The sequence below is a fragment of the Scleropages formosus genome, chromosome 23 (assembly GCF_900964775.1).
Source record: "Scleropages formosus chromosome 23, fSclFor1.1, whole genome shotgun sequence".
NCBI classification, from domain to species: Eukaryota; Metazoa; Chordata; class Actinopteri; order Osteoglossiformes; family Osteoglossidae; genus Scleropages; species Scleropages formosus.
The window spans coordinates 4733221-4755182 of NC_041828.1; the positions used below are offsets into that span (position 1 = coordinate 4733221).

At 45.6% G+C, this 21962-nt stretch overlaps 2 protein-coding genes and 2 long non-coding RNA genes across 5 annotated transcripts; all 4 read right to left on the reverse strand.

Moving 5' to 3' along the window:
* Window positions 1–1079, reverse strand: LOC108930415 (uncharacterized). The gene is made up of 3 exons (XR_001965848.1): window positions 993–1079; window positions 784–884; window positions 1–76 (listed from the first exon to the last, which is right to left on the reverse strand). It is a non-coding gene; the product is annotated as an uncharacterized LOC108930415 (long non-coding RNA).
* Window positions 1080–2290: 1211 nt separating this feature from the next.
* On the reverse strand, window positions 2291–3817 carry LOC114909388 (cathepsin S-like). 2 transcript variants are annotated; one of them, XM_029248213.1, is made up of 4 exons: window positions 3664–3817; window positions 3144–3339; window positions 2763–2927; window positions 2291–2364 (listed from the first exon to the last, which is right to left on the reverse strand). In XM_029248213.1, the coding sequence occupies exons 2-4, from the start codon at window positions 3291–3293 to the stop codon at window positions 2335–2337; spliced, it is 345 nt and encodes a 114-aa protein (XP_029104046.1). In that variant the 5' UTR covers window positions 3294–3339; window positions 3664–3817; the 3' UTR covers window positions 2291–2334. The 2 variants fall into 2 exon arrangements, with proteins under 2 accessions (XP_029104046.1, XP_029104045.1); XM_029248212.1 differs by having other exon boundaries at window positions 3144–3392.
* Window positions 3818–4446: 629 nt separating this feature from the next.
* On the reverse strand, window positions 4447–5284 carry LOC114909389 (uncharacterized). The gene is made up of 3 exons (XR_003797274.1): window positions 5217–5284; window positions 4793–4875; window positions 4447–4615 (listed from the first exon to the last, which is right to left on the reverse strand). It is a non-coding gene; the product is annotated as an uncharacterized LOC114909389 (long non-coding RNA).
* A 7689-nt stretch (window positions 5285–12973) lies between these two features.
* LOC108930364 (cathepsin S-like) lies at window positions 12974–16515 on the reverse strand. Its single transcript, XM_029248485.1, has 7 exons — window positions 16390–16515; window positions 15696–15818; window positions 15201–15356; window positions 14646–14870; window positions 14265–14427; window positions 13743–13845; window positions 12974–13122 (listed from the first exon to the last, which is right to left on the reverse strand). The coding sequence occupies exons 1-7, from the start codon at window positions 16513–16515 to the stop codon at window positions 13023–13025; spliced, it is 996 nt and encodes a 331-aa protein (XP_029104318.1). The 3' UTR covers window positions 12974–13022.
* Between the last annotated feature and the right edge of the window lie 5447 nt (window positions 16516–21962).

Below are 21962 nucleotides of genomic sequence, written 5' to 3' on the forward strand. Positions count from 1 at the left end.
GTGAAGCTTCCAGGTTGTGTTTCTCTATGAACCTCAGGTTCTTCTTCCAGTTCAGCCTCCTGTGGGCCTCCTCACTCTGAGTATTTGGTGAAAATCCCAGAAACAAACAATATAAGCACATACTACACGTGACAGTTTTAAAGGCTTTCCTTTGCCTTTTCAGCTTTAAGGACATTCATTTAAACAATTCCTGCTTTAATTATATGGGTTTAATACGATGATAAAACACTATGAAAACATTATGTGACAGTAAGAATAACACTAAGATAAGAAAAGTCATGAAATTTCTAAGAGATGTTCGTAAGTGAGCACACAAGTGTGAGCCAACAGAAGTGCGCAGGAGGAGCCCCACCATGAATTGCGGCAAACCGCTCAACTTCTCTGGTTCTTGACTTCACTAAAGCTTGTGTTTGAATTGAAAATTTGGTTTTCATAAGGAGGGGTGGCACAGAGGGAAGCCTTTCCACCTCATAGCATGGTAACCATGTGTGTATTTAAACTCAGCATTATTGCACGTTCGCTTTGGGAGATACATTTATTCTCTTCAGTGGAACAAATGAATAGCTGGGTTGTGGGAGTGAGTATGTGTGAGTGTGTGCGAATGAATGTTTATGTTGGAGGTCTAACCATAACTGCATCATCGCGATTCAGTAGAATTTGTAATATTTTGGGCCCACATTGCTTTACACCAACAACTGTTCCTCCAGAGGGGCATCTGTACATCTTAAGTTTGTGGAAGGTACTGCTTTGTTCGGTCTCATACACATATGCGGTGGTGCTTACAGACGGTGCTCCTGTAACAGCCTGGAGTTTAATGCTCTGAAGGCTGTAGAGATGATCGTGGACTTCAGGAAAAGCCTTGGTCCCACTCACCCCATCAATATCTATGGTTTCACAGAGACCAGGGTGAAGTTTTGGAATCCAGTATCGCTTCAGTCATAAAGAAGGGTCAACAGAAAATTTATTTTCTGAGACAGTTAAACTCCACTTACCACAGTCATTGTTGAGGCAGTTCTACGCTGCCCTCACTCAGTCCACCCTCACCTCCATAATAACTGTCTGGTTTAGGGGAGCTACCATACGGGGACAAAACAAGATTACAGCACATTATCCAGGCTTTACATTAACTTTAATTGCTCTTTTACTTAAATGTTGTACAGCATCTGTAATGTCTTTTCTTATGTGTTAAATGTGCCTGAATGAGCAGATGAGCATCAACCAAGTCAAATTCCGAGTACGTGCAGATATGGGTTGTCTGTAAATTCTTATCTCTAGGGTTAGGGCTGCTGAGTCTTGTGGTTTTTTCAGTAAGAGAAGTGGTTCACACTACTTTTTGTCTTCTTCCGTACATGTCTGTGCGTTGTGAACATGGGGAGAAAACACATACTGCAGATTCTGAACTCCACTCAGATGTGCTACTCAGCAGGAGCAAAACAGTACCTAATAAAATACATTCTAATGCAAGCAGATCAAAAGACTAGTTGTACTTTTTTGCTTTTATTATTTTAATTATGATACTGCAGAACAAGGTGTGGTGGCCTGGTGGTGCATCAGGTTTCACCAGGACCCGCTGTGTGATAGGTTTTGGGTTCGAGTCCTCCTTGGGGTGCCTTGCTGCAGACTAGCATCATGTCTGGGGTGTGTCCCCTCCCCCTCCAGCCTTGTGCCCTGTGTTGCTGGGTTAGGCTCTGGTTTACTGCAACCCTGCTTGGGACAAGCAGTTGTAGACATTGTGTGTGATACTTCAGCTTACATCAAAAGCATATTTTAAAACAATAGAATGTGTCTGATTAGCCAGCAATATCACACTATGGGATATATAACCTGGTTGGCAATTCCACACAGGTTATTTTTATTTCTGGCCATCCAAACAAATCTGTTCTCCCCCCAGGCTGTTCCCCAGCTGGAAAACAAAACAGACAGAAACACTTGTATTTGTATATTTAATCTAAAGGTGTTTACCTCTCCTGACTGAGTGCTGCAGTATTTAACGATGGAAAATTTACTGTGAATGTGACGTCATACATGACTGTTAGATACACTGAAATTATTGTGCATCCTGTTTCAGTGGAACAAAATAGAGATAATAATCATTAAGTATTTCATCATTTTTAATTTTTGCTTGTCATACTGAAGAACCACTATATATTACTAAGGACTTAACATCAAGATACACATATAGATAGATGTGTTGTGAACAGTTTTCAACTGAAGGTTCATGTTTACATCTCTCAGTGTGAGCAGAACCAAATCAGTCCCACCTGTTCTTCACGAGCCAGTAGTCCTGCCCACGGTCCGTTCCGTACCCCGCTACCAGCACTGCGTGGTCGGGTTTCAGAGTGCATCTTGGATCATTATATATTCCTGCCAAGACACAAGAGCAGTAGTATCCTGTGAGTAACTAGAATTTAGTTCACACATTTGTCCAAGGTGACTTGCAGTACTAGATATACTGTACTGAACTACCTGTAATGATTCTTGTATTTATATAGCAAACTAATGTAACACACATTCACACACTTGGGACAATTTAGTTACAGATTCACCTTCAGCATGTGTTTGGAATGTGTGAGAGGAATCAAGAGGACATTAAAACTCCACAATGACTGAGCCAGTTTTCAACCTGTGTTCAAACACAGAGCCTAAGACCCACATGCTTCGAGAGGGTGAACTGTGAGTACTGAAATCAGTGCTCATATGCAGAATCGCATATTGCTGCTTTATCTTTGTTTGGTGTATTTGGCCCGACTTCACTCACTCACCCCCTTGTAGGAGCGGAAAGTGCCCAGAGTGGACGAGATGGCGACAGATACAGGAGCCACGGTGGCAACAGTGTACTGCAGAGCCTTCTCATTACCATGAGGAAGGAACCTAAAGCTCCAGCAGTATCCAGCTCTCCCTTGAGCTGAGTACCGGAATTTTCCATCCTGGAGGTAAGCAGTGTGAATGCAGCACACAGTCTCACAGTAATACAGAGCAATGACTTCACTTACACTACTGAAAGTCAGGGCATGTGATCATAGCAGAAACACACCATTAAAATGGTATGCGGAGAAAAGGTTTACGGACATGCTTGAAAGTTTTCAGTCTACTAACAGTGCTACCAATTTGAGTGTCTCCTAGAAGGTCCTGGGGCCGCTCACCTTTCCGTCATAGGGGTAAACTTTGTTCGAGTCGATGCCATCCTTGTCAATGATGTACTTGAAGGCTTTGGACATTAAGCCACCATTGCAGCCATGGTTACCATAACTGGTGCTGCAGTCCACCAGGTTCTGTGGACTCGGTGGGATCATCTTGCCAGTTTTTCATGCCATCTGTGCCTCAAGGACCCCCGCTGCACTGAAAGCCCAGCAAGACTCACAACAGTGGCCACACCTGTTAACTGCAATGAACTGAGAAAGTTCACAGAGTTTGCTGTTACCTGAATAAGTACCTGAATAAGTTGTACTCACAAACACAGGAAAGGAGTGTGGAAGAAGAAATTTACCATGTGGTAGCACACAGAACCCTGGGTCATGTGACAGTCAGTGTCTAGGCAAACGTAGCATCCCCTTCAGACAAGTCATATTTACTCCCTAATAATCTCATGGTCTCCTAATTTTGAGGTCTTTACATGTTTGTCTTCGAACATCCCACAATCCTCCTGTCAGGTTCTTTGTGTACCTGATTTCTTACTGGGCTGACCAGGCCTTTGGTCCTCCAATCCACAGATTTTGGGATTGTGGCATCTTGTGGTGATTTGAATGTGTAGTTTCCACTGCTCGCTTGGTGGTCCCGCACACAAAAGGTAAAGTGAGGAGGTTCTTGGTTCTGGCTCCGTTGTGGTGGAATGACCTTCCCCTCTCACTCAGAACACCAGAAACTCTGTCTACATTCAAGAAGGGTTTGAAAACTCGTCTTTTCCGGACCCATTTTGTCCAAGATCTCCCCAGCTCATGTACGGTGTAAATGTTCATGCACCGTAACTTCATGAGCATCCCCAGATAAGCCTTTATTCAGCCACTGCTCCGGCATTGTATGTGATGGTTTGTGTATCTTATAATATTAAAAAAAAGGTAGGAGGGTATCAGGATTTGTCTATCCTGTATTTTATGCACCTACTTGAGCAATGAACATCAAGTGGAAGGTAACAAACTAGGTTTACTTGAGATTCATGTCTGCAGCCATGTCTCTTCCTCTTAATGTAATGCACAAATAGTACTTTTGCTGAGATGTACATCGCTTTCGACAAAAGTGTCTGCTAAATGAAAAAATGTAAATGTAAATGTAAATGTAAACCGATCAGAAAGGCTTTCTTTTGCTTTTTCAGTTTTTAGGACGTTCATTGAAACTTTTTTGTTTGAATTATATAAGTTTAATGCTGTGATAAAATGTTCACAATGAAAGCTTTGTATGGACCCAGGTTCAAACAGCTCTCTGGCTGTAGAGTTAGTTCTTTCCCACCTGCTCTATGTCATATTGTCCACTTCTCACCTGCTCTGTGTACATTTTTTCATGTTGACTTTTCCACAGTTCCCACTGGTCATTCAGGGTGGTGTCCGGAGAAGCGTGGCACAAGGCAACGATGACCGGTAGACAGAGAATCTGCAGGACATGCATTCTCGCACGCTAACCACTGTAAGAACACAGGTGTGAAAGGCAAGAAAAAATTATCAGCAAGGTCTCCATGGAAGTACAGGAATGGATTAGGTATTAACATGAACCTGATTGTAGTAAACGTTAACACAGAACTGCTGTCATTAACTGCTTTACTGGTGCACATCCCTGAATTAAAGGAATCACTGGTCCTTACCGTACCCTTTCCTTAGTCTGAACCAAAGAAGAGTTGGTCCTCAGTTGAGGTGCCTTTGCCTGTGCGCTCTCAAAACATAAAGCCTGTAGACATAGACCACAAAATTATGAACTTCCTGTAATGGTTTAAGAGACAAGGAAACAGATAAATAGTTGGTATGTGTGGTTTGTCTTTCTTAATTATTCATTATCTAATGTGAAAAGTTTTTCTTTGTTCTTCAGAGACAAGTGAACTCTATCACAGACAAATTCTTGCCATTCACCTGTATCAGTTATGCTGCATCTCCCAACAAAGTCACATTCTCCACATTTCAACCCCTGTCAGAAACTGACATCTCTGACCTCCTGCTGTCACACAGAGCCACAACATGTTCCCTCAGTCCAATGTCTTCACCTCTCCTACAGGATATGTCCTTGTAACTTACCTCTTTTATCTCCAAGATCATCAACTTCTTGCTCTGTTCTGGCTGCTCCTCACCTGCTCCTCATCAAGAATCCGCAACCTTGCGTCTGTTCTGTGTTGCTTTTATAACTGTTGATTGTTCAATATCAGATTATGAACCAGTGTGTGGGTTTGGGCCTCCTGTTGTTGGAGGGGTTATTACTTGTCTGATGTGACAGCTAACTGTTTCCCATCCCCCTCAAAGCTGCCCCCATTTCACTGCTGTTAAAGAAACCCTCTCTGGGCCACCAGTGCAGGGGGATCCTGACTCTGTCCAAAACTACACACCAATCTCCTTCCTCCCTCTTCTATCCAGAACTCTGGAATGGGAAACCTGTCATCAGCTGTCTCCATTCGTCACCCAGAATGATTTCCTTGACAGTTACCAGTCTGAATTCTGGATGGAATTCCACCGTAACTGCTCTCTTCACAGTATCAGATGGTCTCCACTAAGCTGAAGAGGCCTACCTCCCCTTGGTCCTCATCCTCCTTTACCTGCCTGCATCATTCAACTCAATTAACCATTAAGTTCTCCTCTGCACTCATGGACAGCTTGCCACCAAAGAAACTGCACTGAGATGGTGTGAGTCCTACCTATCGAGTGCGTTTTACCAAGTGGTCTGGTGTTGCTCCCAGTCATCCCCATAGCCTTTCTCAATTGGTGTTCCACAGGGCTCGGTACTGGGCCCCCTACCCTCCTCCATTTACATCCCTTCTCTCGGCTCTGTCATCAACTCCAATGGACAGAGCTACAGAAGAGTGGATGGAGGAGACCAGAGACAAGAGGAAAATAAGTATGAAAAACTGGTGGAAATGTGTTTCTCGGAAGACTGGAGGACAAGGTGTATGAACAGTGAAATGAACTGCAGAGGCTTTGCTGGAAAGTCACTGTAAAGGGCTGGCAGGAGGGGAGGCCTTTAGTAAAGGTTCTACTGAGGGCATTTAGATGGCTGTGGATCAAAAGAGGTGAGCAATGGGTCCCATCTAGTGCTGCATAAACGGGTTTGGACTTGAGCTGGGCTTTAGATTTGGTCTCTTGACTTCAGTGCTGCTTTACTTTGTATTTATGAATATTCTGAGAGTAGAATGTGTCAAAAAAAAAAAAAAACTCTGGTAATTTTTTGAAAATCCAAGATTTATATATATATGTGTGTGTGTGTTTGTGTGTGTGTATGTATTTCTGTGTTAAATGAAAGCTTTCAGCGAGAACAGCAAAGAAATGGGGACACAAATATAAGCAAACAGGAGATACTGCAATGACGGATAGAGAAATTTCAAGAAGCCATTTTTAGGACCTGGATTACAGTTCCCTCTGGTGCTCAGTGAGAACCACTACAAGATTTCTGTGCCAGTGGTCAGAATTGATGCAGCAGCTCCTTGTACTTGAGCTCATGAAACCTAAATTTTTTGGTTCTGAAAACTGCTTTCTGTCTGATCATACCTGTAATCATACTGTACAATCTTGCCTGACTTCAAAAAACTAATGAAGTATTAATTCAGTGCTTTTTTTTTGCATTCATTCAGTGCAAAAAAGAATACAGTATTTCCGTACAATACAGGAGTAGTGGCTCTGTAAAGGCTTACCCAGGCATGATAATAAAGTTATGCTGCATGAACATTTACATCTTACTTGAGCTTAAGAGATCATGGGTGAAGTAAGTCTCTAAGAGATCAGTTTTCAGACCCTTTTTAAATGTCGGCAGAGTTTCAGCAGTTCTGACTGAGAGGGGGATGTCGTTCTACCACAAGAGAGCCAGAACCGTGAACCTCCATGCTTTATCTTTTGTGCCCAGGATCACCAAGTGAGCATTTACTATGTGTTGTCACGTCCCCCGCAGCTGGCACATCGGCGACACCTGCGGAACGGCAATAAAGAGAGAAGCCGAGGAAGCCCAGATGCGGAACCTTGTTTTGCCTCCTTGTTTCCCTTCGAGCCGTGCTTCAGCAAACCTACTCCGACATTGACCTTTTGCCTGTGTATTCCTGACCACGTTCTTTGCCTAGCCCTTTGTACTACGTTTGCTGATCGCCTGACCCTCGCCTGTCCCTCGACTTTGCTTTTTGGATTCTGATTCGGCTTCATTAAACATCGGTGTACGAGAACTCTGCACTTGAGTCCGTCCTTGCTACGCGCAACCATGACAGAAGGTTCCGGCTGCTACCAGGACTCAGCGGAGTATGCACAACTGCTACGGCGCTCGTCATGCAAGGCGATATTTTGGGAGCGCAAGACCAGTCACTGCAGCACCTACAAGAAACGATCGAAGGATTGATCCAGGTTCTCCTGGCGAGAGGGATTCTCAAACCCTCCTCCCAGACGGCACCCGCTACTCCTGTTGAGCCTGCCCCGCCCACACCACCCGAGTCATCCGATACGGTCGCAAGGATCACGACCCCAGAGAGGTATGACGGTTCGCCCGATCAATGTCAGAACTTTCTGATGCAGTGCGAGTTGGTCTTTGAGTGTTCTCCTCGCATGTATCAGACGGATGCAGCTAAAATCGCTTTTGTCCTGTTCTTGTTGACCGGTCCAGCCCGGGCGTGGGCAGTCGCTGGGTGGCGCGCTCTCCTAAGAACGACCTATGCCACGTTTTCCGAGAAGTTGGAAGCGGTTTTTGACCAATTGTCTCATGCGTCTCATCCAGGGAACCCGAAGCGTGGCTGAGTATGCTCTTGAGTTCAGACCCCTCGCGGCCAAGAGCGGATGGAACTCTCCTGCCCTCCTCACCTGTTTCTACAACGGGCTGAACCCTCGGATCCAGGAGAGCTCACATACAGGGGTGAGGAGGGGGACTTCGATCGGTTTGTAAAGACCGCCATCGCAATTGACAACCTTGGCAGGAGTAGACAACCCCGGGGAGACCCGACCCTCCCCCTAGGGGCCGGCCCAGAGGAGGACCGGCTCAGGAGAGAAGAAAGGAGACGGCGCCTGGTGGGGAGACTGTGTCTCTATTGTGGGTCCCAGGAGCATCTCCGTGCCGCATGCCCAGTGCGACCACCTCAAGGGACCTCCACAGACACGAAGGCGAGGCCTGGGGAGCACCGGGGACAGTTGCGGTTGCCAGTGAGTATTTCCGGGGGGGCAAACCGGGTGCAGGCAAGTGCCCTCATAGATTCCGGAGCAGCGGGCTGTTTTATGGATGTGGGCTTTGCCAAAGCACACCATGTCCCCCTTAAAACCTGTGAAGTCACCCTGAGCGTGAGAGCCCTGGATGGTCAGCCGTTGGAAACTGGGGTGGTTGATACCCGGACTGTACCTCTCCTGCTCGAAACAGGAGCTTGTCACCACGAGAGACTCACCTTCTTTCTGCTCCGAGCTCCAGACACCCCAGTCATTTTAGGTTACCCCTGGTTGGCACGTCATGACCCCGTCTTCAGGTGGAGTACCAATGAGCTGGTTTCTTGGGGAGGGTCCTGTCACGCGTCTTGCCTCACCCTTCCTTGTCGGGCCACGTCGGTGGAAGGGGTAGAGGGCCTTCCCCCACCGGTCATACCCCTGGACTATGAGGATCTACGAGAAGTCTTCAGTAGGGTCTGCGCCACCGAACTGCCTCCTCACCGGTCCTGGGACTGTGCTATCGACCTCTTACCAGGTACCACACCACCTCAAGGTCGGGTGTATCCCCTGTCGTTGCCGGAACAACGGGCCATGGAGGAGTACATCAGGGAGGCCCTCGAAGCTGGTATGATCTGGCCGTCGACGTCACCGGTGGCGGCAGGGTTCTTCTTTATCGGTAAGAAGGACGGGGGACTGAGGCCGTGCATAGATTACCGGGGGTTGAACGCCATAACCATCAAATACCCACACCCATTACCGTTGATCACCTTGGCCCTGGAAGGTATTCATGGGTCAACCTGGTTTACTAAATTAGACCTCCGCACTGCGTATAACCTTATCCGGATCCGTGAGGGAGATGAATGGAAGACGGCCTTCTCCACTACACTAGGTCACTGTGAGTACAGGGTCATGCCTTTTGGCCTAGCTAACGCCCCCTTGGTTTTCCAAGCCTTTCTGAACCATGTGTTGGACGATTTCCTTCATCACTGCTTCATTGCCTACCTTGACGATATACTGATCTACTCAAGGACCCGAGAGCAGCATATCCAGCAGGTCCGGGCGGTCCTCAGGCGGCTCCTACAACATCGACTGTATGTCAAGGCAGAGAAGTGCGAATTCCACCAACGCCAAATCTCCTTCCTGGGCTACATCCTGAGCCAAGAGGGAGTCTCCATGGACCCCAAGAAGGTGGGTTCAGTAACCTCCTGGCCTCGACCCACCACGGTAAGGGCGCTCCAGCGCTTCCTTGGGTTTGCCAATTTCTATCGTCGATTCATACGTAATTTTAGCACAGTAGCCGCACCCCTTACCGCATTAACGGCTAGCAAGGACTGAAGACTCCCTTGGGGGGCAGAGGCGGAGAAGGCTTTCCAGGATTTAAAGAAACGGTTCACCTCCGCCCCAGTGCTGAAACAGCCGGACCCTTCCTTGCCGTTTGTGGTGGAGGTCGACGCCTCCTCGGTAGGGGTAGGTGCAGTCCTGTCCCAGAGGCAGGGGGACCCTCCGAAGTTGTACCCCTGTGCCTTCTTCTCCAGGAAGATTACCCCTGCCGAACGTAATTATGACATTGGGAACCGGGAACTCCTTGCTATCAAGCTCGCGCTTGAGGAGTGGCGCCACTAGCTGAAGGGTGCTGTCCATCCCTTTGTGGTACTCACGGACCACCGAAACCTTGAGTACCTTGAGACTGCAAAAAGGTTGAACTCCCGTCAGGCCCAATGGGCCCTGTTCTTCACCCGTTTTCATTTTACTGTTTCCTATTGACCAGGTACCAAGAATGGGAAAGCCGATGCTTTATCGCGGATTCGTGACCCAGAACCGATGCCCACCAACCCAGAGGAGATCCTACCCCAGGGATGTGTGGTGGGTCTGGTCCACTGGCAACTCCTCCAGGACATCCAAGAAGCCCAGGACAGCGAGCCAGAACCGCCCGGGAGACCAGCAGACCATGTGTATGTACCCATTTCCTTCCGCACAGCAGTGATGAAATGGGCCCATGAGGCTCCGGAGACAGGGCATCCCGGGATCCGACGTACCCTCTCCCTGGTACAAGGACGGTTCTCGTGGCCTTCACTGTCCGATGACGTCAGGGACTTCGTCCAGGCCTGCACCACCTGCGCTCAGACCAGGACCGTACCCGAAAAGGCAGCTGGTCTCCTACAACCCTTGCCTACGCCGACCCGACCCTGGACCCATGTGGCGCTGGACTTCCTAGTGGACCTACCGGTCTCAGAGGGTAAGACTGTGATCCTCTCTGTCATAGATCGTTTCTCCAAGGCCTGTAGACTGGTACCCCTTCCGAAGCTGCCTACAGCTCTCGAGGTATCGGAGATCCTATTCGAGCAAGTATTTAAACTCTACGGACTCCCCGAAGACATTGTTTCAGATCGAGGGCCCCAGTTCACCTCTCGGGTATGGAAGGCCTTTTGGGGCCGGCTCGGAGTAACGGTCAGCCTTACATCGGGATACCACCCGCAGGCCAACGGCCAAGCAGAACGCTTACAGCGGGATGTTTCAAGGTTTCTCCAAGCCTACTGTTCCCAAAGACCGCACCAATGGGCTCGCTACCTGGCCTGGGCAGAGTATGCCCACAACTCTGCGCCTCATACATCCACAGGTATGTCGCCCTTCCAGTGTGTGTTAGGCTACCAACCTGTCCTGTTCCCTAGAGGGACCTCTCCGTGTCCTGTTCAGGCCGTGAAAACATGGCACAACAAGAGCGCCCGCGTCTGGAGGACGGTCCAGTCCCACCGGGGGTCTGGGGCCGCCTATGGAGGGGGGGTACTGTCACGTCCCCCGCAGCCAGCACATTGGCGATACCTGCCGTTCCCTAATGGGAACGGCAATAAAGAGGGAAGCCGAGGAAGCCCAGATGCGGAACCTTGTTTTGCCTCCTTGTTTCCCTTCGAGCCGTGCTTCAGCAAACCTACTCCGACATTGACCTTTTGCCTGTGTATTCCTGACCACGTTCTTTGCCTAGCCCTTTGTACTACGTTTGCTGATCGCCTGACCCTCGCCTGTCCCTCGACTTTGTTTTTTGGATTCTGATTCGGCTTCATTAAACATCGGTGTACGAGAACTCTGCACTTGAGTCCGTCCTTGCTACGCGCAACCATGACATGTGTACTGTATATGGATTCGTGTTACATTTCTCTGCTGTACAAATGTGTGAATGACTGTGAGGACTTTGCTGCGGTGGATCTAGCACAGTACATCACCTTGTTATTGTGAGTTCACTATGCAAGAGAAACTTTTTTGCACATAAACACAGAGTAAAAGTGTGCTGCTCAAAACAAAGCAGACCCTATTTACCAGTGTCACTCTGTAACTGTACATCACTATGGACAGAGGCATCAGTTGAACAAATAAATATAAGTAGGCACACACACACACACACACACTTTCAGAACCGCTTGTCCCATACGGGGTCACGGGGAACCGGAGCCTACCCAGGAACACAGGGGCATAAGGCCAGAGGAGGAGGGAACACACCCAGGACGGGACGCCAGTCCGTCGCAAGGCACCCCAAGCGGGACTTGAACCCCAGACCCACCGGACAGCAGGACTGTGGTCCAACCCACTGCGCCCCCCTATAAGTAGGCATATAAACATAAATATATCTTTATATACAATCCTGACAGCAAATGTCAGTTCAAGACTGTGAATAACAAACACAAACATTTTCAGAACCGCTTGTCCCATACGGGGTCACAGGGAACCAGAGCCTACCCGGTAACACAGGGCATAAGGCCAGAAGGGGAGGGGACACACCCAGGACGGGACGCCAGTCCGTCGCAAAGTACCCCAAGTGGGACTCGAACCCCAGACCCAACGGAGAGCAGGACTGCAGTCCAACCCACTGCGCCACTGCGCCACCACACCCCCAAATAATAAACACAATTGGTATAATGATGGAGAGCAGTTACACTATGCATATTGCAATTTTGTATTCAGCTGTACTCTCTTTGATGACTCTTCATTATTTTGGTAGTGAACAGGATTTGAGCTTTCATTTATTGCATGTAATGTTCTTTATAAGCTCTATTTAGACTCAGAATTATTGCATGTTCACTCTGGGAGTTCTGTTTATTCCCTAGAGTGAAAAAGTTAACAGCAGGATCTCAGGAGTGGATGTATGTGAAAGAATGTGCTTGTGCAGGTCTAACTATAACTGCATTATCGTGATTCAGTGCAATTTATTGTATTCATAATATTTCGGTTGCATATTGCTTTACACCAACTGCTGCTTAATGGGGGCATCTGTGAATCTCCTTAAGTTTGCAGGTGACACTGCTTCGACTGGTTTCATAACGCCAACACAATGGTCCTTACAGAGAGGAGGAACAGTATGTGGTCAGCTGCTGCTGCCATAACAACCTGGGGTTTAATGCTCTGAAGGCTGTAAAAATGATCGTGGACTTTAGGAGAAGTCTGAACATGAACATTGGGAGAAAACATGTATTGCACATTCTGAGCTGGATTTGAACTTCATTGAGATGTGCCTCAGCAGAAGCAAAGAGATCGAATAAAATACACGACAATGCAAACTAATAAAAAAGACTGTTTGTACTTTTTTTTTGCTTTTATTGCTGCTCATGTAATATTTTTTGAAAATGAATTCATTGTTTTAATTGTGAGACTTCACCAGCCATATTTGACAGGTTTACATTAAGATTGTATTTTGAAACAGTCTTGGGCACATATTAGAAAGTGTCTGATCAGCCAGTAATATCACACTACGGGATATATAGCCTGGTTGGCAATTCCACACAGGTTCTTTTTATTTCTGGCCATCCGAACATATCCGTTCTCCCCCCAGTCTGTTCCCCAGCTGGAAAACAAAACACAGAGAGACCTACATTTTTATATTTAATCTAAAGCTTTTTCCTTGTGTGACTGAGTGCTGCAGTTTTTGAAGTTTCATAATTTACTGTGAATATGTGACTTCATACCTAACCGTTTATATACTGTAATTCTTGTGCGTCCTACTGCAGTGGAACAAAATAGGTAGAGATAATAATCATTAAGTATTTCATAACTGGGGGCGCAGTGGGTTGGACCGGATCGGACTGGGTCCTGCTCTCCAGTGGGTCTGGGGTTCAAGTCCCGCTTGGGGTGCCTTGTGACGGACTGGCGTCCCGTCCTGGGTATGTCCCCTCCCCCTCTGGCCTTACGCCCTGTGTTACCGGGTAGGCTCCGGTTCCCCGCGACCCCGTATGGGACTAGCGGTTCCGAAAATGTGTGTGTGTGTGTGTGTATTTCATAATTTGAAATTTTTACTTGTCATACTCAAGAACCATTGTATATTGCTAAAGATTTAACATCAAAATACATACCATATAGCTAGATCTCTATGGCGACTTAAAATTTTGCTCGGACAGTTGTGAAAAGTTTTAGACTGAAGGTTCATGTTTACGTTTCTCAGTGTGAGTAAAACCAAATCAGTCCCACCTGTTCTTCACGAGCCAGTAGTCCTGTCCGCGGTGCGTGCCGTACCCCACTACCAGCACTGCATGGTTGGGGGTCTGAGTGCATCTTGGGTCATGATATATTCCTGCCAAGGCACAAGAGCAGTAGTATCCTGTGAGTAACTAGAATTTAGTTCACTCATTTGTCCAAGGTGACTTGCAGTACTAGATATAATGTACTGAACTACCTGTAATGATTCACCTATTTATATAGGAAACTAATATAACACACATTCACATACTTTGGACAATTCAGTGTCTCAAATTCAGCTTAAATACATGTTTGGAGTGTGTGAGGAAACCAGAGGACCCAGAAGAAACGCACACAAACATGGGGAGAACATGCAAAGTCCACAACAGCTGAGCCAGTTTTGAACCCCTCTTCAAACATGAACTTGTTTTCAAAACTATCAGTCAGCTTCCTTTCCTAAATGTTGATGTTGAGAGATGAGCACAACCCACTTTATCTGTGTTTGATATATCTGGGCTGATTTTGCTCTCTTACCTTTTCCATAGCGTACGAAAGAGTGGGTGGCATCAATGCTCACAGCTACAGGGCCCACGGTGGCAACAGTGTACTGCAGAGCCTTCTCATCACCCCATGGAAGGACCCGATATGTACTGCAGTGTCCAGCTTTCCCCTGAACTGAGTAGCGACATTTCCCTTCCTGCAGGTAAGTAGTGTGAATACAGCACACAGTCTGACACTAATACAGAGCAACACATGGCTTCACTCACATTACTGAAGTCTAGGACATGAGATCACAGCACAAACACACCATGACTTGGTATCTGGAAAAAAGTTTACGGACATGCTTGAAAATGTTCACTTTGCTAACAGTGCTACCAATTTGAGTGTCTCTTAGAAGGTCCTGGGTGAGCTCACCTTTGCCTTGTAGGGGTAAAATTGATCCGAGTCGATGCCCTTGTTCCTAATGACGTAGTTTAAAGCGTTGCGCATATGGCCGCCCTTGCAACCATGGTTACCATAGCGGACGCTGCAGTCCATCAGGTTCTGTGGACTCAGTGGTATCATCCTGCAATTTTTTCGCGCCATCTGCCCCTCCAGGGTCCCCACTGTAGCAAAAGCCCAGCAGGAGCCGCAAGAGCCCTGCAAACAGCCCAGTCAGGGTGCAGAACAAAAAGAGGAAGATCGTACCTGTTGTGCCTGCTATGAACTAAGGAAGTTCACAGGTACAGTTTTCTAATGCCTGAATTGGGTGCTTCTTGTAAACACAGGATAGGAGTGTATAAGTAGATTTGTTCATCTGGCAGCTCACAGATCAGCCTTCTGTCATATGACTATCAGTCTCCAGGCCAAAATAGCAGCCCTTTCATACAAGTCAGATTTATTCCCTAATCTCACTGTCTCCTAGTTTTGAGGTTTGTACATGTCTGTCCTCCAACATCCCACAATGCTCCTGTCAGGTTGTTTGTTTACCTGATCTCTTACTGGGCTGACCAGGCCTTTGGTTCTCCAGTCCACGGAATCGGGGAGGGTGGTGTCTTGTGATGGTTTGAATGTGTAATTTGCAAACTGGAGGGCATCTGGCTCTTCCTTCAGGCAGTTCAACATGCTGTCCAGCTCCTCTTCTGTCTGCACAAACACACATATATCAGTTTCCTCAGAAGCTCCTTTGTGCCATGTACAGTATGCTGGGTCCTATCAGACCTTATTAGATTAGGACCATTTCTGCTCTTTGTGGGAGTTAGTAAATAAACACTCTTCCCTGCCTTGTTTACACTTATAACCACATTTAACATGCAGTTTAAGAATTTAACTAATCTGTGATATTTCATATCTGTCATTGGATTTTGAAGCTGTATCACTTATCAGACAAGAACAACTTTAGTGTTTACTTCGCATTAATTTACATGGGTGGTGTCACCAGTGGTCAGTCCTGGTCTTTTAATGATCGTGGTTTGAGGAAGTTACCTTGTCAGCGAAATGGTTGAGCCCCATGGTGAAGGAGTGCAGGCCAAGTGAAACTTCCCGGTTGTGTTTCTCTATGAGCCTCAGGTTATTCTCCCAGACCAGCCTCCTGTGGGCTTCTTCTCTCTGAGTACGTAACAAAAACCCAGAAACAAGTAATATATACACGTATTCATGTCTAGATGTGAAAACACAATGAAAACATTATGTAACATTAAGTGTAACAGTATGATAGAAGTCATGAGATTTCTAGGAGATGCTTGTAAGTGTAAGTGATCACACAACTGTGAGCCACCTGAAGTGTGCAGGGGGAGCTCTTCCATGCATTGCGGCAAAGTGCTCATCTTTTCCGTTGATTGACCTCCCTAACGCTAGGATTCAAATTTAAATTTTCATAAGCTGTTTCTCATGAGTGTGAGCTGATTACAAATGTACTTGCCTGTTGGGTGTAACTTCAAACAGATGCTGCTATTATTCACTAGCATTAACCCATCCCTGTAAGTTGCTGTGAACACAGACAGCAAATGCCTACTCAAGGTTACAAAGTGTAGGATGAGCAAAAGGTCAGCAGGTAGTCTAGTAGTTGGACCCACTGCCTGTGGTATCAAAGGACTTGAAGGACCCAGGTTCAAGCCCCTCTCTGGCTGTAGAGTTAGTTCTTTCCCACCTGCTCTATGTCATATTGTCCACTTCTCACCTGCTCTGTATACATTTTTTCATGTTGACTTTTCCACAGTTCCCACTGGTCATTCAGGGTGGTGTCCGGAGAAGTGTGGCACAAGGCAACGATGACCGGTAGACAGAGAATCTGCAGGACATGCATTCTTGCACGCTACCCACTGTAAGAACACAAGTGTTAAAGGCAAGAAAAAATTATCAGCAAGGACTCCATGGAAGTACAGGAATGGATTAAGGTATTAACATGAACCTGATTCTAGTAAATCACACACACAATGTCTACAACCACTCGTCCCGAGCGGGATCGTGGCAAACCGGAGCCTAACCCGACAACACATGGCGCAAGGCTAGAAAGGGAGGGGACACACCCCAGACGGGACACCAGTCCGCCACAAGGCACTCCAAGCAGGACTCGAACCCCAGAACCACCACAGAGCAGGCCCCGGCTGAACCCGCCGCACCCCTCTCATGCCAATAAATGTTAACACAAAATTGGTGTCATTTACTGCTTTAGTTAGTCTGTACTACATCATACTGTCTATACTGCTATATTCTTCTAGTGAAGCAGTAGAAATTTAACTTTTTCCCAGCGGCAATAAATAAATGTTAATGTAAAAACACATCGAAGGCTGAATTTTTCAATGAACTTGACTTGTGCTGTTAGAGAAGTACTGGTTAAAACCTCTGAATTAAAGGAATCAATGGTCCTTACCGTACCCTTTCCTTAGTCCGAACCAAAGAAGAGTTGGTCCTCAGTTGAGGTGTCTTTGCCTGTGTGTTCTCAGAATTTAAATCCTTTAGATGTCGACTGCAAAGTTAAACTTCCTGCAATGATGAAGAAAAACACAAACTGGGAAGTGGTTGCTGTGGTTTGTTTTTTCTTTTTCCTTTTCTTTCTTTCTCAATCCTCATAGTTTTTTACACTCAGATGTGAAAAAAGTTTTTTTTTCCAAGTCCAAAGAAGTTGCAGCAGCACATTCCGCTGTACAGTGCTTTCTCTTAATAAGTCAGGACACACATCCAGTCTAGGGATATGAGCTCAGTGTTGTAATTCTGGACTCTAGAGCTTGGACTTGTTGCCTTGAGTCACATTCTTCATGACCTCTGGATTGTTTCAGACCCACTAGAAAAAATCACTCACACACTTTCTCCTTGTCCTAGACAAGGTCGCAGTGCTCCAGATCTTAGATGTACAGGTGCAAAGCTAAGAAGGGTACATCCTAGACAGGACGCCAGACCATCACAGGGCAGATATACACAGTCACAAACCATGGGCAATTCAGAGTTACCAGTGAAGCTGAAACCCATCCAGACAAAGGGAGAAACATGCAACCTCCACACAGATTGACCTGGATTCAAATTTCCACCTAAACAGCCAGGTGCTGTGAAGCAGCATTACTTGGTGCTCTGCCATCCTGAAGAAATATATTTTAAAATAAATTAACAAACAAATTGGGAAGTGTAGATATCTGCAAAAAATTGCAACTGAAATGTCTATAACAGAAGGGTTAGTCAAGCCATATATAGAAGCTAGTCTGTATATAATTTATTATATGCTTGTGATTCCTTTATTGGGACAGGTGGGTTTTCTACAATAGCAGAACAAGCTGTTGGTGCCCTTGAGCATGAACATTACTGACCAGGAACATGACCGTTTGCAGCACTTCGTACTGGAATGTATGTCTTTGCACTGTGGATGGAAGCTGAGCAAGTCAGAACCTCCAGGTAGGTTTAAAGCACAGGTATATCTGCATGGCATCCTGCCAAAAATTCCCTGGCTCCTTCTGTTTCACAAAGTCTCTTTGTCATCCATCAAGCGACTTGAGAGAAGGATAAGCTGCTGTCTTCATAGGTGGCTTGGTCTGCGTTGAAGCTTAGGTAGCACTACCTTGTACAGGTAGAGAAACAAGTTAAAGTTACTATTCAGGAGCCTTGAGAAGGAGTTTAAAGTAACATGGGTGAGTAAAACTGGTACAGTACAGAGACCTGGTTGATCCAAGGGTTGCTGGAGCTGTCATCGAGGTGAGGACGGGAAGGACGTGGAGTGCATGGACAGCAATACAGGAGACCGAATCTCAGCCCCCTCATAATGTTCTGATACTCAGAACATTAATCAGAACAATCAACCTTGCCAGGGGGAATTTAAAAAAAAAAGAAAAAAAACGTAAATTATAAAACACTCCAATAACCAAACATTACATCAAGACCTTAAAAATATCACAATAAGAAACAGTCTTAATAGCCTTCTCATTATCACACTCCTTGATAGTGTCAATGTTCTGCTTAACTTCTTTAAGAAAAACAGAAAATATAGGCTTTTTATTAGCAAATTTCGACCTGTGTATGTGATATTTAGCCAAAATGACTAATAAATTAATGATATAAGCCTGTTTCTCTGTGTGCTTATCAAAACGGAAGAACCCAAACAGTACACATTCATAATACGAAGCAAAATCCTTACACAATTTATCAATAATAAATTTTGAGACATCTCTCCATAGCTGTTTGGTATAACGGCAGTGCCAAAAGAGGTGAGGCACCGTCTCTGGGCGAAGGCTACAGAAAGAACAATTTACATCAATCCCATCCTTGAATCTTCTAAGAAAATGCTTGACGGGATAGAATTTGTGTATAATCCTGAAAGAGATTTCCCTAACCTTGTTAGTTAAGAAATATTTGTGAGTCAACAGCCAAACTTTCTCCCATGGGACCTTGTCAACAAAGGTGTTCCAATAAGCAGTGACATAAAGTAAGGTGGCAATTTCATTCCGAAACAAAGACCGAACCGCTCTGTTATTATTTCTGAGAGACTGCGAAAAACAGATCCATCCACATGGAGTATCAACTGGGTTCGAGAACAAAGATTTTATATGAAGAAAAAAATCTATTTCTATATTACAGGAAAGTTTAGAGAGCACAGCAAAGGGATGGGGTCACAAATATAACTCAATTTGAGATATTGCATGACAGAACGAGGACTTTTAAAATAGCATATTTAAGACCTGGATTATGGTTCCCCCTGGTGCTCAATGAGAACCACTACAATGTTTCTGTACCAGTGGTCAGGGCTGATGCAGTAGCTCCTAGTGTCAGTAATTTACATTATTTTGGTTCTGAAAACTGCTTTCTGTCTGGTCATACCTGCAATGTAACAGTGTACAGATTTGCTGACCAGTCAATGAATACTCTGAACGGCTGTTTGGTGCATAAACAGAAATAACAGTCAAAGTTTTTCTCTCTGCAACCCTAAGTGTCATTGAGGCGATCCTCTCATCTGCCAGAACAAACTCCAACTGTATGGTAGCCAGCTGGGGGCTTGTGAGTATCCCCATACCCCCCACACACTGTGAGTGGAGGCCAAACTATTTTTCAGCCTCCAACACCAGTTCCAGCTCCTTCCCCCTCAGTGAGGTGACATTCCATGTGCCAAGAGCCAGTGTCTGCTGCAAGGGTCCATGACGCCCCCTCCTGCTGTTTGAAAGGCATTGCATCCAACTCCCATGTTGGATACAACCACCTTGTGGGTGGTGGCCCCACATGGCCCCCCAAGTTGCCTTTTTGGGCTGAGTCCGGCCGGGTTACGTGGGCTTCCCGGCCACCAGCCATTCGCCCAGGAACACTACCCCCAGGTCTGGCTCCAGGGGGTAAGTCCCGGTGACCCTATTCTGGGCAGGGTACACGTTGTATTCTTTATCTCTTTCATGGGGATTTTTGGATGTGTCGTCAGCCTTCAGTTGTCAGTCTTCCTGTATAATAAGCTGTGTTGATCCACAGTAACTTGCCCGTCTTGTAGAACTGCAAGCTGGAGAGGGAGGAATCAGTGCACACAGACACAGGTCCAACATTTTCCACAGCCACCTGTAGAGTCTTTTTTCTTTTCTCTGAGGATCTATTTGTTACCATGGCAAGAGGAAGCTTAGCTGACTTATTGTAGGCACAAGTCTGGTCCTGAGGAGATAAGCTGTCATGCTGGGAGGTTGCAGAGGGATGCTTTACTGGGAGGTCTTCCTGAATGACAGACTAGGAGGAAGTATTGAAAGATTTACTTTAAACTGAGAAAGAAGGGTAAGAGTCACATGTGTGATGAGGCTGCCTGCTCTGCTCTTTCCAGGAGGGGTCAGCAGTGTGTAGATCAGCACAGCGGTTTTTCAGTGTTACGCTGCAGTTCTGGGTAAGGGTGGTTATTAACTTCAAGTGCAGAAGTCCAGTGGACAGTACATTTCTTATAGCAGTTTATTAGAATGAGCAGTAAAGAGTTTAAATTTCTGTTTTTGTAAGGTATTTCTCGTAAATGTGAGAATGTCCTTCTTAGTGTGAGTCACAATGCAAGGGAAGTTTCTACACACAGACACAATACATGTGATGTACATATATGCACAAAGAGCTTACGTGTGTATGAGCATGTGAATGAATCTGTTGACCTTTTCATTTAGTTCCTTATTGCAAGTGAGATCAGAATTTATTTTGTGTAAATAGAATTCAAACACCGTAAGCAGTGACCATAATGACAGAATTCTGTCCCATGTGGAACAGGAAACCAAGTCAGATGTTTAGAAACCTGGACAATCCTATGGATAAGACAGTCTCAGAGTTTGTGTTTCCCCCCCTACTTTATGTCATACTGTTAATTTCTCATGTTCTGTGTATAGATTTTACGGTGATGTGAAGTGATGTCGACCCTGATGAACCAAACTACATTGTTTTCATGTAAACGGTTGAGGTGAAGAAGAACAGGGAGGGTTAGGGTTAGGGTTAGGGATACTCCTTACTGTTTTCTGAGCAGAGCAAAAGCTGCCATTGCTGTTAAACGCTTAGAGTTAGGGAAGGTTTAAAGAGAAAGGTACATTTCCAAATACAAACTATTTTTTCTTTCTCTGTCACTTTTCAATTTTAAAAGACCATGCAACAAAAGGTTATATTTCTTGGACGTTGTCCAAGTCCCACCCTTAAACATGTGGCTTAATTTAATAGCATAGTGTTCTGTATAAGGTGCATTTAGAGTAGACCCGAGCATTGGAACATTTATGCTTTTGGAGATATATTTGTTCTTTTTAGTGGACAAATAATGACTGGGTCTCAGGAGTGAATAGCTGCACACACAAGGTTTATTTCCAGGTTTTGACTAGAAACGGTTGCATTTTGCAAGCACGCAGTACTCTCTAGCTGTGACTCGCTGTAAAAGAAATTCAATCATTTGACTTAATTAGAAAGTTATGTCCATCTGAGGCTAAAGCAACATGTGGTAATTAAAAACAAATGCAAAAATGTAGATAGAATAAAAATAAACAGCAGAAGTTTCTGTTCTTCAGTGTGCATAAATGAACACTGACCAGGTGAAATTCGTAGTATGTTCAAACACACTTTGGCAAGAAATTCTTATCTTAGGCTTTGAGCTTATCTTAGGTTTACATATGTTTGGATTGAGAAAATGCGGAGAAAACACCAGCTGCACATTCTGAGCAGGATTTCACCTCCACTCAGATGTACCGCTGAGCAAGAGCAAAGAGACTTAATAAAATATATGGTAATGCAAACAAAGAAAAAAATTATTTGCAATTTTTTTTTTTTTTTATTGCTGCTCATGAAATGCTG

Bases quoted from the DNA above. Each gene is read 5' to 3' on its own strand.
- LOC108930364 (XM_029248485.1), bottom strand. From the start codon at position 16,515: ATGCATGTCCTGCAGATTCTCTGTCTACCGGTCATCGTTGCCTTGTGC. The intron at 15,819-16,389 runs GTGAGAAGTGGA...TTACGTACTCAG, and splicing joins AAAAAATGTATACAGAGCAG to AGAGAAGAAGCCCACAGGAG. The intron at 14,871-15,200 runs GTAAACAAACAA...GGCTGTTTGCAG, and splicing joins TCAGCCCAGTAAGAGATCAG to GGCTCTTGCGGCTCCTGCTG.
- LOC114909388 (XM_029248213.1), bottom strand. From the start codon at position 3,293: ATGATCCCACCGAGTCCACAGAACCTGGTGGACTGCAGCACCAGTTAT. The intron at 2,928-3,143 runs GTGAGCGGCCCC...GCTTACCTCCAG, and splicing joins TTTACCCCTATGACGGAAAG to GATGGAAAATTCCGGTACTC. The intron at 2,365-2,762 runs GTGAGTGAGTGA...GTGTCTTGGCAG, and splicing joins CTTTCCGCTCCTACAAGGGG to GAATATATAATGATCCAAGA.